Source organism: Chaetodon auriga, chromosome 3 (assembly GCF_051107435.1).
Source record: "Chaetodon auriga isolate fChaAug3 chromosome 3, fChaAug3.hap1, whole genome shotgun sequence".
NCBI classification, from domain to species: domain Eukaryota; kingdom Metazoa; phylum Chordata; class Actinopteri; order Chaetodontiformes; family Chaetodontidae; genus Chaetodon; species Chaetodon auriga.
In genome coordinates this window covers 13,979,475-13,994,672 of record NC_135076.1, presented here as the reverse complement: position 1 = coordinate 13,994,672, position 15,198 = coordinate 13,979,475, and the positions used below count along the sequence as shown (strand labels likewise).

The 15,198-nt window shown below is 43.7% G+C and overlaps 1 protein-coding gene across 1 annotated transcript in view; it reads right to left on the bottom strand.

Annotated features, from left to right (window-relative positions):
• kdm4b (lysine (K)-specific demethylase 4B) overlaps positions 1-15,198 on the bottom strand; it is a 44,571-nt gene that overhangs the window by 5,114 nt on the left and 24,259 nt on the right. The window contains exons 9-19 of the mRNA XM_076725255.1: positions 11,947-12,143; positions 10,018-10,265; positions 8,732-8,982; positions 8,136-8,256; positions 7,090-7,250; positions 6,720-6,924; positions 4,829-4,905; positions 4,630-4,685; positions 4,243-4,351; positions 1,272-1,460; positions 555-731 (exon numbers count right to left, since the gene is read on the bottom strand). Of these exons, the coding sequence (XP_076581370.1) occupies positions 555-731; positions 1,272-1,460; positions 4,243-4,351; positions 4,630-4,685; positions 4,829-4,905; positions 6,720-6,924; positions 7,090-7,250; positions 8,136-8,256; positions 8,732-8,982; positions 10,018-10,265; positions 11,947-12,143 (1,791 nt within the window). The remainder of the gene's footprint in view (positions 1-554; positions 732-1,271; positions 1,461-4,242; positions 4,352-4,629; positions 4,686-4,828; positions 4,906-6,719; positions 6,925-7,089; positions 7,251-8,135; positions 8,257-8,731; positions 8,983-10,017; positions 10,266-11,946; positions 12,144-15,198) is intronic.

The following is a 15,198-nucleotide window of genomic DNA, read 5'->3' as shown; positions in this document are numbered from 1 at the left end:
GAAGAGGACGGACAGGAATAGAGAGAGTAGATGGAGAGAAGAATGAAATTGCAATTAAGAGATCTGTATGTGTCATTTTGCTTCTTCTGATTCACGAGGAATATTCCAATAAGCTGACCTGAGGCAGCTCACAGACAGACTGTACACAGAGCAAAGAACTCTGAGTAATAAAGAGTTTTTTGACAGGATTTTCATCAGGTCCCTGATGTTCGGTGAAGTTTGACGAAGACAATTCAAAATGCTTCGAGGAGTTTGAGTAGGCAGCAGAGGATTCATCTAAAGTTCAACCTCTTCTTCATCACAGAACTTAATTCTTTATCATTTGTTATTAGAGTTGTGTTAGTTGTTATCATATGGCAGTGAGTCTTCAAAGGTTATCTGAAGTTACGTTTAGTTATTATATTTTCATTTGACAAAAGGGCTCCAGCAACAAAGCATTATGGCAGTTGCTAGGATATTTCCTCCTGGCTTTAAAGAGGAGAATTAAATTTGTTGACGTTATCGCTATAAACTGTACACAGGTGGGCGTCTAACGAAGCTGTAAAAATACTCACTAATATGTTTTCTGGGTGCAGGTTGTCACAATATGAGCCGTCATCGAAGTTGACCTCGTAGAACGTCTGTGTTGCCATGCCGATGATGGTACAGTGGTAGTGCCAGCCGTCGCTGTTGCGACCAATCACCTTCTGGCCTAGGGTCAGACCCGGGGGGCCTTTGGGTGTTGTCCGAGGCTGGGGGGAGAAAACCCGCACAGTTAGAGGACAGGGATGAAAAGAGGTCAGACCTCACGACGGTTTGTGTGCGTCTGTTCAAGTAGCAGTGATGCAGATCGTCCTGTGTCTTCACACAGGAACTCAGATGTAAAACATTCATATTCGTGCGGGAAGGAGCTCTGAAATACGTTCAAATCATGTGCTCTGTGAAGGGAACCTATCCGTGGTTCTTGAGTAATTGTGTTCTCAAGGGTTTACGCAGCCAGATGCGCGTCATCTGTCGTTACTCTCAACGAGTTAAAGCACGCCATGTTAAGTCAAACCAGTGACTCTTCTGCTCATTAACCCCTTTGACCAATTTTTATGCTTCTGCGACACGAATCTCAACGCTCCATGGACATAAAAGAAACAGAGTAAAGTTCTCTTTGGTCAGCGGAATCAGAAACAAGTTGCATCACTTTGGTCAGGAAATCCGAAAACCTCCCGTCACATCTGAAATACTGGACGATAAAGAACACGCATTTTAACCTCTGACTATTTCTCTTGATGTGCACTTACCTTTGGAGGGACCCTTTTATGTTTGTGGCAGGTGACGGATACCACATAGGGCCAGTCGGCGGGCATCATGATGACTCCAGCGATCTGGGCGCAGGTGACGTGGAAGGAGGTGGCGCATTTCTCGTATGAGCACTGGATGCAAGCGCCGCGGTTCTGATTGGCATTCTTGCTGTGGCAGAACATACATTTCTACAATGGACACAGAAAAGAAGGACTTTAATTGGTCATTTTCCCCTTGAGGTCCAAAGCTGATATCTTTTTCATGCATTCTCTTTCATGGACACTGAAGGCTCACAGGAGTGTCATTATGGCACTGTGGTTCAGACTGGAAGCACCTGCTGGTTGTGGCTTTCAAAGCCAGTGAAAGTAAACATCTCGTTTATTCCAAAGGGACAGCACAGAAAGCTACTGGGTGAACGCTGGTGTTGACGATGTTCAAAGGGACCATGGCAGGTTTGGAAAAGAGGTGTCTGAAAGCAATGACCTCAGATCATCTTCAAGAATGAGCATTAAACCATTTAACAGTTGCTGAATCTTGTTTCTAGCGCCTGACTTCCTAAAACCGCACCCTGCTATTCTGAGGAGGTGAAAACAGAACGAAAAACAGAATTTCCTTTTTCCCCTGCATCCTTTTTGGTGTCTTGCATCACTTGTTCAACTTCTGCTCTTTCACAACCATACAAGGAATTTGCTCCCCTCCCTTGGGGCACTTTGCTTGTCAAATCCCTTGATTCCATCCCCACATCCTGAGTGTGAAATTACCACCAGCCAGCCAAATCTTTGCCTTTGGCCAGGAAGCTCGTCTACTCTCCACCAAGAGACTTTGACATGTATTGCCCTGCACAAGCAAACCCACAAACTTCACTCTTCATTTTCAATTCATTTACAGTCCTTCTAACCTTCACATCCACCCCTCTAAGTCTTTACACTCTCCTTCCCCGTCACTCGATTCAGTTAAAACCAAGAGAGCAAGGGAGAGATGGACAAAAGGCTTGGATGGAAACAAGGAAAGAATGACCACATGTGTGGGAATTTGGCCTGTCATATCTTCTCAATACACCGAGGTAGGTGCGTTTAAGAAACATTATCTCCCTGAAAAATCCTAAACATAATCTATTAAGATATTATCTGATAATAAATACATCAGATGAGAGAAAGGTGGCATTCCTTATGTTTAACTCGTGGCGACATGCTTCGATCTAACAGGCAGACTCAACCTATTACCCCGACAGCTTTGCGAGCAGCTCTCTCATCTCCTGTGTGTGACGGCTATCTTTCTGTGCACTTGTCTTATTGTGATTATCTATCATCACACACACTATGTCTTCCCAATCCCTCATGCTTTCTCTCTCATCCTTCCTTCCTTCTCCATCCTCCTCCTCCTGACAAATCACACTGCGGGCAGCTGTAGCGCGGCGCATGGCCGATCAATAAAAAATAAAAATTCTTTATTAAATTGCCAATACTTCATTTTTGTACTGGTGCAGGAAAAAAAATGTACAACAGCTCTCAACAGAGCTGTGCTGTGTGATATTTCACCGGCTGGTATGGTTTATAGTTCTCTCCAGGCTGGTCTATTTTTCTACAGCTGAAATCAGAGGCAAGTAGTGACATGACACCAGAGAAACAAAAAAAAAGCAGTAAGAAACACGAGTCGTGTGTCCTTTTGTTTGGTTATATCTCCTTCATCCTGCTGGTTTTATATGTACATTTAATCTCTAACTCAAAATCAGTGACATGTTTAAAGAAATCATTTATTTTCATCTTTTTGTGCATTTTAAGCCTCCACTTGCAGAATTTTTAAATGGTAGCATACAAGAACCTCTGCACAGCAGTGCACACTAAATCCACCCTCTGAAGTAAACCAAAATTAGAACGGTGGTTGATAATTGATGAAATCATTGTTTTGGTTTGTGTGCTGCTGCATGTGACAGGAGAATGGACTTGGAATGATAGGTGGAAAACAGTTTTAAAGACCGCACGATGACTTATTTAAGCAGCTTGCTTTTCCAAACTTGAGGCTGTTTTCTCACAAGAAAATAAAACGCAGTACCTCGAGGTGCGAGGTGCAGCGCTACCTTTGGGAAAGGTACGACTTTTGAGGTTTTGCGCAGTGTTGCTGTGTCTGAGAAATTCTGAAACGCCTAAGACAAAAGCTTGTGTGAAATCTCTCCGTCCCTGTAAACCAAACGTTCAAAGATGGAGGAGACTGCTGCACACGGCGCAATATTAACTGGTTTCAAGGGTGCGTGTTCACATTTTATCAGCCCAGCCATCCGAATCATTAGACTGCAGAGCTTCTTCTCATGGCCTTTTAAGAAGACATGGAGGAAACCTGCTTTGACAGCACTCAGATGCAAATGTCACCCAGCTTCTCTTTGATAGATTATTCAGAGAGAAGGGGAGTCAAAGAGGTGACATTATTTGCAGATTTGTGATAACGCACCAGCAAGCACTGCGTTGCCTGTGAAGTGGGATCAGGTGAATGGAGCGTAGCAGAGACTGGGAAGCGGGGACGGAGAGAAAGGAGGGGAGGGAGGGCATAAGTTGTGTTCAAAGAAGTGGCAGCAGTAGGGAAATTGCCTCTTGCCCATGGGATCGATTCAGTTCATTTGGCGCTGTGAGAAATGACAGCTGATTATTCAGCCATTCCCCTCAACACGTATGTTTTACCCCATGTCTTCCACAGAAAACACAAGCTATCCATCCACCAGGGAAGGAGAGAGGATAACGGAGAGAGTGACAGATACAGGGGCGGTGAGCAGGAAAGACAGGAAGACGCTTAAACGTAGGGAAAAGGCCGCAGGAGTGAGACAATGAGATGAGGGAATAAGAAAGGATTCAAGACATAAAACCGAGACAGGGCAAATTAAATAACACGGTGGCGGTGAGCAGTAACTTGTGGTCCTTCTTGGGTTTAAATGTTGGCCACTGCCAGTCTGACATCACACCACACCATGATGACACTTACCAGATTCTTGCGTGATTCTGGAATGGCAGTGACGTCGACTGGCTCCCTCTCAATGGCGTTGACGAAGTGAGCTTCAGCCACAGCGATGGCACAGATAACATGGACCCACCTGGTTACAGAGAGAGGGAGAGATTCTGCATTTTCTGCACTTTCTTTACAAACTCTGTTTCAACAGCAATCTGCAGAACTAGATTGAATTTGCTGGAGAAAAAAATATGACATATCCACACATTTATTTTTAGGAAGAAATTTCTGTATCAGAGAAATCCTCTGGAGCTGGAAAGTCAGTAAAATCTAAATTATATTCCCGTCATAGTGAGTTGTTTTTTTGTTTACTGGGGAATGACACTTTAATATGCTCTGGAGGTTCTGTTGTAAGCCACTAACCGATCGTCTGTGGTAGTCTTCAGAGCTCCTCCCCTCAAGTTACAGAGACAACACTCCTGAAAAACACAAAGCAAGGAAGGATTGAGTTCAGGCAGCGAGGAACACAGAAGACACGACGGGACAGATCAAACTGTTTTTCTAGACTTGTGTTGGGACCCAAAGTTATTTATTTCTTGTGTAAAGTGATGCTGCTGCTCACCACTGTCCAGGCTCCTTCAGCACACCTGGTGCACATCCAGGATTCACTGACAGAGTCTGGCTTTACACCGTAACAACCTGTAAGAGAGCAGATATTAACAGTTTCACATATCTTTCATGTAACCTTTTCACTTAGTGTTTACAAAGCACACTCTGGTATTAATATGCATTAACGGTGGGATCCATGGCAACCTGAGTCAGGCTCTGCTATAAATTCAGTATTTCTTAAAATACTTCTGAATTTTCATAATTGCTTTTTTCATGTCCTTTTCTGCAAAGCGCTTGACAAAACCAAGCGGTTTGTTTGCACTTTCTTCAGAACTTGTCCAATCTTCTTGTCACCATCTCCAATTTGAGCTTCTGAACCAAAAGGCTCCCCCGTTTATGTAACACCTAGACAGGTCGGGATGATTTTTAGCTGAATGTTCAATCCAAAACAATGAGGAGCAGAGGAATGGAGCACAGAGCTGCTGTTTTTGACAAGAGCTCTTTCTGCTTCACGTCCTCTTATCAATAGCAGCACTGCTTCCCCAGCTGAGCCCAGCTCATCCCTGGATGACTAATGAACTGGCCTTTTTGAAGGTGCACTCCAGCTTTAGGGATAATAAGAACCCAGGAGGGTTGACAAATGTGTGTGCGTGTGTGTGTGTGTGTTCCTGATTGGGCATATGTGCACATGTCCATGCTGCAATTATCTGGTTCTATGTGCCATCTGACAGCAAAATATCCACACATGGACATTATGAGCAGATATATGGGTATCATTGTAAAACTTTTTTTTTTTTTGAACAAATGCCACTAAATGAGCATTTATTTTGTTTATCTGCACCATGACTAGTTTTCATGTTTGTCAATGAGCGGTAGAGACAAGCACAGAGATCCCATGGCTCATATACAAGCTAACAAGATGCACGTCCTTTCATGCTTTGCTTCGACGGCAGCCTTACGCTCCAAAAAGTGGACTTTCTTTGTGAAAAATGATTATGTGCAGAAATCAGGGTAAAAAAAAAAAAAAGAGCTGCAGAAGCTTACGGTATGATGCCTTCAGAGAGGCCATTGCGTTGCTTGAGCAGCCACTTAGCTAGTTTAACCTGAGTCAAGGAGAGCTAAACTATGGAGCCTCACTCAGAGTGGAAACAGGGGAATTGAGCAGACAGGTTGCTGCACTGCTGTAGTGAAGTCTCATCTTCTGTGCCTCCTATTTTCCCAACTCTATTCTCAGGGGTCCAGAGGAAAAAAAAAGAAAAAAAAAGAAAAAGTTGTGAATAGAGAAGAATGGCGAAATGCCCAGCAGAGCCTGTCTGTAAAGCTTGTGAGTCCATGTAGAGGGTTTGTAGCTGGCTGAGACCACGATTGTGTGGTAGAAATCAAACGCTGCAGTGTGCCCACAGCTGCTCGTCTCCAACCTCTACAGAAGAAGGATTTTTTTCATTTTTTAAATCCACAAAATAAAGATAATAACTTAATTTTATTGTATGCTTGCAGCGGCAGCCATCCCCTTAATAGTTCTTTTTTTAACCTGGATTAAATAAATAACCTAAATACATGGCAAAAAATGTCAAAATGTAGATTTAGACCAACTTCTAACATCCTTTAAAACCTGAGTAAACCCGAGGCTGCTCTCACTGACTGCACTCACAAATCCTGGAGCTGCTTCAGTGTTAAAGTTGTAATTAAGTTCTCTATGCTAGAAAGCTTCCCGCAGCTGCAGTGTTGACTTTTCATTAACAGCAAACATTGTGAGTCCGAGCACACTGTGTTGTGCAGCAAAAACCCCACCTTTTAAATTGGTGCAGCTGTTCCGGGGTGTCACTACTCCACGACACACTACGTTTGGTCCCAAGAGTTACTCAAAAACCAGCCAGCACTCTTTCCTGCTGCTTCATACTTACTGGCATGAACCTGCATGTGGCAAGACGAACAGCGGAGCAGAACACTGGTGCCATCCTCTCCGATGTGGTAGTTGGTGGGTGGAGGCTCAGTGTTGCATGCACCGACACTGAAGCACATCTCTGGGACCAGCGGACGAGTCAGACTGCCATGGCGGGGAATGGGGCTGCAGTGGGGGTCGTTTGAAGTGAAGCTGCCTTTGTGTGACTGGAGAGGAAAAAAAGATAATACAGTTAGTGGATTGTATCAGTGCTGATTATTGGTCAGCCTTTACACCAGTCGGGACTGATTTCAGAACTGTTACTACAATCACTGCCCATTACTGTCACTGTCACAGACTGTATGTGCTTCTGGTGCATTGGGTGGCTGTACCTTTGTGTAGGGACAGAAGAGTGAACAGATAGCACAGTGCGGTTGGAGTGCTGCCACTGCAGCATTGAAGGCCTTCTCTGCCAGGAAGTTGGGCGACTGATTCTGCCACAGGTGCTCCTGCTTCTTCATGTCACTGTCCAGCGGCATGGGGGAGGAGAGCTCTGCAGGTAAAAAATAAAATGCATGAAGGATGTTCTGCATCCACAATCTTAAGTAAGTGAAGCACAGTGAAGAGATGTTGGAGGATTCATTATTGGTTAGGATTTTATTTCTCTCTGAAAATGCACGTGAGGCATTTTTTGGAAAAGCAGCAGGGTTTTAATAAGGGAGCCCTTGCCAGCAGACAAAAATAGCACATTGTGTTCCAGACAATAACAGCACCACTTCTGATATAATTGCCTGATGAGCACAAATAGCGCAGGCCATCAACAACTTGCTGTAGTGGGTCTGGAATCAATTTCTCAGTGAAGCCTCTGAAGCTACTGATGCAGACTGTTTGTTAAACCTGGACAGAAGGCAGGAGGAACTCTTCACAAGCTCGCCATTTAACTCCCTCTTTCTCCTTGTCCCACATCCACCCTTCTGAAGGACAGGCCCCGAGTCGGGTCCCCTGCCGCCGACTTAAAGTGACTTTGAAAGCAGGTAATTGGAAGTCATGATCCCCGGATCAATACGTGTCAGTCAGAAAATGAAAAGAAAAAGACGGAAGGGTGGAGAGCGAAGTGAGGCCTTGAAGCCTTGATTTCATCATCCCCACAGGGAGTTTTAGTCCCATTTGTTTTTCTGTCTCAAGATCGATATTCAAAACAAAAACTGGTGTCTTGTTCATTTTAAGTAGCGTGATGGAGAGGACAATGAGTGGAACGGATAATGTGGGTGAATAAATGTAACCGTATTACTAACCATAAACCTTGATTGTTTAAAAAAAAAGGGATTCCACTTTAACAGTAACCTGTCTGTGCAAATGCTCCTGATTTTATAACAAAACAAATACTTAGAATAAAACACACTCAAGGTTAAACGGATGTACGAAGACAGACACACACCTTTGTCACTGGTTGGATCTTGCTTTAAGATGGATAAGGGGGAGCGCATGGGTGGCTTGCTGAGCGGGTGACGGCGACTCTTTTTTACCTCTGTTGGCATCTTCATCTTGGAGTAGCACGCCTGATAAAACACAAGATTGCTTCATATTGACCAAATCCTTTTTTTTTTGGTTCAATGATTTTAACCTTCAGAAATGCAACAACAAATGAATCAATATATTCAAAAAGTTGACATTCATTTTGTAAACTGTTTTTTTTTTTCCTTTTTTTTGCTGTGGGCGAGCACTTAATAGAAATCTATTATTAGTGCAGCTGTAAGTTTTCACATTCATTTTCTCTTTGTGGATTTGATTTGCGTATTAAACTGATATCAGCAACTTTCTGCCATCCTAAATTAAACTGCTTTACTTGCAAATGTGGCGGACAAACCGATTAAAATTTAGAGGTTCGACTCCATTTTCAGATCAAACAGCTGCATATTTGTGCAGTAAAACAGCAGCGACTGTGGCTTTAGAATAATAAAAGCGTGCTGCCCTGTTGGACAAAAATAACAACTCGAAGGACAAATCGATGGACGTTGAGCTGAAAAGTCTTACCTGGGTGGGACTCACGTCCAGCTTGCTGTCTGCGGGGATGCTGCTCTGTCTTGGGCTAAGCAGGTTTCCCACCTCTGTGTGACTGACTACAGCTTTCTTTGAATTCTTTATGCTGGCTGTGGCAAACTGCTCGAACGCTTCCTCAAACCCAGTGATGGCGTTGTTGGTATTTGACATCTTCTTTGGCTTTTTGTGCTTCTTTTTGTCAATGTCCTCTGCCAAGTTCTGTGGTTTGGCCTCAGGTTCTGGAGCTGGCAAAGGGAAGAGAGGAGCGGTGATGGCTCATCAGAACCACAGCCATGATGAGTTTTTGGATTTGGAATGTTTTCTAAATTTAGCAGATATGAGTTTTCCATATTTTAGCTGCAGAGAGTTCAAGAGAATCTGGACTTTTGACTTGTCTGTTTTCCACATGCCGTTCACAAACTTTCTCATATGATTACAGCTAAACACCACACTAACCGTTTCTGAAAACATTTGTGGTGAAAAACAGGCAGTGACAGAATCTTGATTCAGATTTTAGCAGCGCTGCCTTGTTTGACAGTTGTGTCACCCTGAACGCACTCATTTCTATGAAGTCGCAGACGAGTCGAGATTATGCAAATTCTGATACAGCAGTTGGTTCGTTGACTCGCTGTGCCGTGCCCATGATGCACCATGCGGCTGCATCTCCTACGCTCCACAGAAAATGAATAGAATCCACTGACTTGGCACCCATCACTGGATCCAGTGTGCACCTTAATCACTGATTGTTGATTATTTACCGCTGTTTCAGAAGCACGTTTCCTCTGACATGTTACTTACAGGCTCTCCCTGGGCAGGATTTTTCCGTCCATCTTAATCTCTCTTCTTCAAGCGCGATATTCAATTGACACCTGGTTACTGTGGTCTCTGTTCTAGTGGATGCTAATAATGAAAACCCGAACCAGAAGTTTATATTCTTCACATAGAGTTCCCTAAGTTTCTACTAAGCGGTGACACAAGCTGGGGAGGGTGAGTCGCACTCACCCCTGCTCTTACCCTCTCCTGCTTTAGCAGCTTCATGGGTTATGAAAGCTCAAACAGGCTGATGCAGAATTATGCTGCATTATGCTTATACTGCATGCAAATGCATCCAAATGTGTTTTCACAGACACACTCAGAATGAGGAAGTTAGACTCTCTGGTTTCATGGTATGGGTGCATATTTTCTTGTATCTTATAAGCACATGAACATTTTAAACAACTCCCATTACAGCACACACAAAAACACAGACTGCAATCCCTTACTGCTCATATCACACTCACCCTTTACAGCTGCGGTCTCTGCTGCTTTAGCAGCGGCCCTGGCGGCCTCCTGCTCCTCACGCTCCATGGCCTCTAGGGTCATCATGGCCTCTCTGGCTAGACGCTCCTCCCTCTCCTGCTTCCGCTGGGCCTCGCGCTCCTCCACCTGACGCTGGTATTCAGCAGCATTCAGCTCAATGCCTTCCTCCGCCAGCACCTTCACCTCCCCGAGCTTTAAACGACGGACCTGCTTCATCTTCTGCATGGCCCTGAGGTTGGGCAAAAAGAAACAGTAAATAAATTCATATAATATGTATAAAAAACATATCCAGGATTATTTACTACTAAACAAGAGCTTCCACGTATGTCTGGGGAAGACACACATGGCACTGAAGAGAAACTGTTACTTTGCAGCAGCTTATACTTGATATCTCTCTGATATCACTCACATGATATTTCACTTTGGTTTGGCCATGTGATTTCCACCTATCCTTCAGTAGGGGACAGTGTCAGACCTAATTGCAATTCCTGAGTATAATATTTAAATATGTTATATTGTCTTTAATTAAGAGGTCTACAATGTGCAGTTGTGACATTAGAGATAAAGAGGAGGTATTACAAGCACACTGAGTGGTCAGCGTTCCTTTCTTGCCTTATTTGTAGCAACAGTGCTGCTTTTTTCTGACTGGGGTTTGAGGTTTGAGGGTTTTTTTTGAGCCAGCTCACGCAAAGAAAGGCCAGCTCTGTCGAACCTGCTTCACAGTACAGCCGAGAACACAGGCGACAGGACACCTGGTCTCCGGTCCCTCCAGAGTGCTGTTTCTCATAACGCTCTCTTCTACCATCTGTGCTTCTCCTCCTTGCTCGCCCTCTTCTCCCCTGTCTTTACATGCTTGCAGTCTTCACCTGGCAACAGTTGTCATGCAGTTGATATGCAAATTGGATAGTTTGAAACAGTCACACGGGGAGGGGTCTCTGGCTCTATTCACACCTGCCATTAATATGTGTCTTGGGTGATCCGATCACAAGTGAACAGCTCTAAGCACAGGTGTGAACGCACCCAGGACGCGTTGTGATCCGACCGTTCAGACCATATTTGGAGGTGGTCTGGGCCCGATACACACCTGGGACACACTGAAGGACTGCCTGCTCAACTGATGTCCTCTGTGTAAGTACACACGAAACATGCTGTCTGATATCCATTTGGTTCACTGTAATGTTTGGGCTCTGTAAGCAGCCAAGATAAGCAGCAGATGTTTGTGAACACACTGTCTGTTTCAACTGATTTCACCATTGAAATAGAAAAAGGATTATCCCCAGACTCCTTTAATAAAAAACAATCAAGCAATCGTGATAGTTGTTGAGCAAGGAAGAACCTAATGAAATTTGCCGATGACAAAGTCTTAGTGATTCATGCCTTCTTGTAAATTCGGCATTAAATGCAATACATTAAGTTGTTTCTATCTGTGTAAAAGCATCGGATCAGTTTACTGTGGCATCGCTAATTTTACTAATTCAGTAATTAGTAAATGATACAGGCCACTTGTTTTTCGCCCGTGGACAAAGTCCCCAGAATTCCTTAAAAAATTGTGTAACTTTAAGTCGTTAAGTTGATAGAAACTTTGTGAGTCACTGTCTATGACAAATTCTTAGTTAATTGGGCCTTCGAGTAAATTCAGCTTTTCCAGTTATTTCTTTCAGTTGTGTTTGTTTGTCCCACCATGTTAGTTACTAATATTGGGCTGCCAATTAAAAACAACAGCACATTTGGTGTTTGCAAATGCGCTGTACATGTTTATCGGCATATAGCTCTGGGAAATGAGATCCCATCACAAGTGGTGACTGGAGATGCATCCTAATGGCAGGTGTGGACTCGCGCACATAGAGCATTCCACTTGTGATTGGATCACCCGAGACGCACGATAATGCTTGTTGAGTTTGACCTCTCACCTTCGCAGGAGGTTTGCTCTTTGTGTTACACGATGCTCCCTCCAGCGCTCTAGTTCAGGGCTGTTCAGCTCAGTGGCCTTAAGGTGGTCCAACACCGCGCTGTCCTTGCCCTGCTTCCACAGCTCGTAGCGATCCGGCTGCAGGCAGCGCACAAACACATCCATGGAGATCTTCACCATGTCCTTACGACAGGTACACTAGAGAAAAACAAGCAGAGAAGGAAGACATGACTGTATGTTAGAGAATAGCTGCAGATAGGACATGATGCAAACTCTAGGTTCCACAGTAAACAAACAAGGCTAATCCTCCACAGTGGCAGAACACTGCTGTTTGTCTACATATGGAGCTGGTGTGGCAGATGACAAGTTTAGTTACACTTCACTGATTTGTGACGGCAAACTCTGCAGTGAGTGATCAAAAGAGGAGGTAACAGTCTGTGGCAAACTGATGAAGAAGCCCAAAAAACAGCATGGAAGAGGGTGTTAAAGAACAGCGGGGGAGAGCAGCAGCAGCAATGACACTTAGCAGAGAGATGGTTCGTAAACTTCGATTTTATGTGTTCATATCAAGAATTTATGAGTGTATTACTATATTCATGTGTGTAAATAACACTATTTATACACCTGGCATACCTTTATTTCACCCTAAACAGAGCCACAGTTTGGAGAGAGACATTAACAAGGCCATGTCCATGCAGTCAGTGTATTACTGGTTAATTTACTATTTTACTCATGAGAGTGATTTTGAATGCTTTTGATTTCAGATGAGGAAAACCAAAAGACCATCAGTTCATAAAACATGGAGATGACTGCAGTCTCTACATGTTTTGCTACAATTTACCATGGAAACAGCAGCATGCAAACAGTTTAAAGTGCTGCGTTTGGTCACTTTTAAAGCAAAATGCTTATGAGGGCAGCTTAAGAGGGACACTAACTGGGCTGAAAGGGTTTGGATGATGCATCATTCTAATCTCCATCTCTGTGAGTTATCTGGGCTCATTTGGAAAAACATAACCCACACATCAGACAGGCCATGAGTATACAGGGTAGTGGGCAATAATTGGTGTCCCATGAGGTTGTAATTTTGCGAAATAAGCTAGTGAGTAAAATATGACAAGTAATAAGACTTGTGCAGATAGCCCAGGGGTAAATGAGAGTGATATCTGCATCCTATCAACACTCACACCTCAAGATGATTCCACAAACCGTCACACTGTAATGACACTGCAAGTCCATGAATCATTCTGCTGACTGGAGAAGGGAGGGGGAGAGACAGAGCTGTTAAATGAAACCACAGCGCTCAATCTGAGAGGAAATGGCAAGTACAACAGAAAGAAGTTTGGGAATGAAGGACGCAAAAGGAGGGAGATGAAACAAGCAAAGGAGAGGGGGTGGAAATATTTTCTTCTGTGCCTTGCTTGCTGTATGACATTCTGCCGCTATTATTTCCTGAGTTGTACTGCGAGCCTTATGTTCTTATGTTCAATTACTAGAAACACAGCAGCTCACCCTGCCCAGCAAAACAATATCCAACCTACATCTCATCGGGACGCCACTTGATAGACAGAAACATTAAAATATGGTGGTGGTGGTGGAGCGGAAAGTGCGAGGCAATGGGGGAACGGGGGGGGGGGGGGGGGGGCAAGTGAGTATGGGTATAGCTGACTGTTGCCACCATGAAACCTTTTGTAAAAACAGCAACATGGCACACAAAAGAAAACGAGATAAATATTGCTCCTACACTGACATGGCTAACAAATTTTCATTTGCAAAAGGATACAAAGGCTCTGTTTTTTGTTTTTGTTTTTGTTTTTTTTTTAACTATTAAGATGTTATGGAGATTGTTGCCATCCTCAAGGGCCGGGGCCAGTTACAGTTGATTATGACAATAAAACTTAATCGGAGCAGGGAAACAAATTCGGGGATGCACAAGATCTGGGAAAACAAAAACTCACCCTGAGGCAGGCAGTCAATGAGCCCTGAAGTATACTTGGGCTCGTAATGAAGCTAAATTGTTGGAGTCACAGAAAACCTAGAGCCTGGGGACTCTCTATGGATCACTGGACTCTGTGGATGTGCCAAGTACTAATAGCAAAACAGGGTTTTAGTCTGACCTGTGTGACCGGAAAATTTTGATTATACAAAATTCTTTATGCTTGCTTCGATCACGGTCGCTGACGAGGACTGATGTCAACATTCAGCAGCGCGGCGCTGAACGTTTGTTGTTTGGTTAATCCACAGGAAAATAAGGTCTGTAGACGGTCATCCCGGAGCGCTTTGGTACCGAGGTTCTGCTTTCCTGTGAGCACCTTTCTCTCATACTTTCATCTACACTAGCACAGCAAGAACTTTCCTTCATCTCGTCCATTACAGTTTTCACTTCCGGCCCTCCGTCTGAATTTAACGTCACATGACTGCAAACAACCTATTAAAATGCGTTAAAATGGGAATTGCAGTATATATGACACAGCTGGGCCGTACATCACCATGCTGTTAAGACCTACTGCGAGTTGAGGCGAAAACTTGCCTGAAGTTTTACTTTCTTGTGTCAGTTCCACAAACATTTCGAAAGTTTTTCACTGAGACGCATGCTGGAGAAAAAAATGCTGACCAAGTTTAACTAATGACTAAATTGCTCTCATTTTTCTCACCCTCCTACTTATTTACCTTCTTTATCTTCTAAAATACACCCCCATTCAACAACAGCTGCTTAATATGCAGAACAGAAAGGGGTAGATTAAAAAAAAAAACAGTAAGTGATGCAGAAATATCAAGTACTCAGCGGTGTATGGCTTTCACACCTGTCGACCTGACTGTGAGCCTAACAAACAGTATGAACAGCACTGTATTGTATTTGGCTAGTTAATTGCACCAAGTTTTTGGTGGTAAATGTCAGCAATATTTCAGCTGTGATGAAACTGTTCCCACTAATCTTACTGTGAGGCCACAAGTCTCTGGTCTGCTCTCCTCACAACTAAAGACTGTCCTTCATGACAACACGGCTACAACATCCATTCTTCAGATCATCAGTCTACCACAGGCTACTACATAAGATGTAAATGAATTAGAAACCGTCCTGGACTAGCAGCTTTCACCGTCATCAGGGCACAATGAAAGCTCTGGACATGTTGTACGTGTGCTGCTTTAAGAAATGAAAGCAGGGTTATCAGAAATTGCATATTTAAACTGCTTAAAGTCTGATCTGTGATGCACTGGTGTTCAATACGTGCATATACATGTTTGTGAACTGACC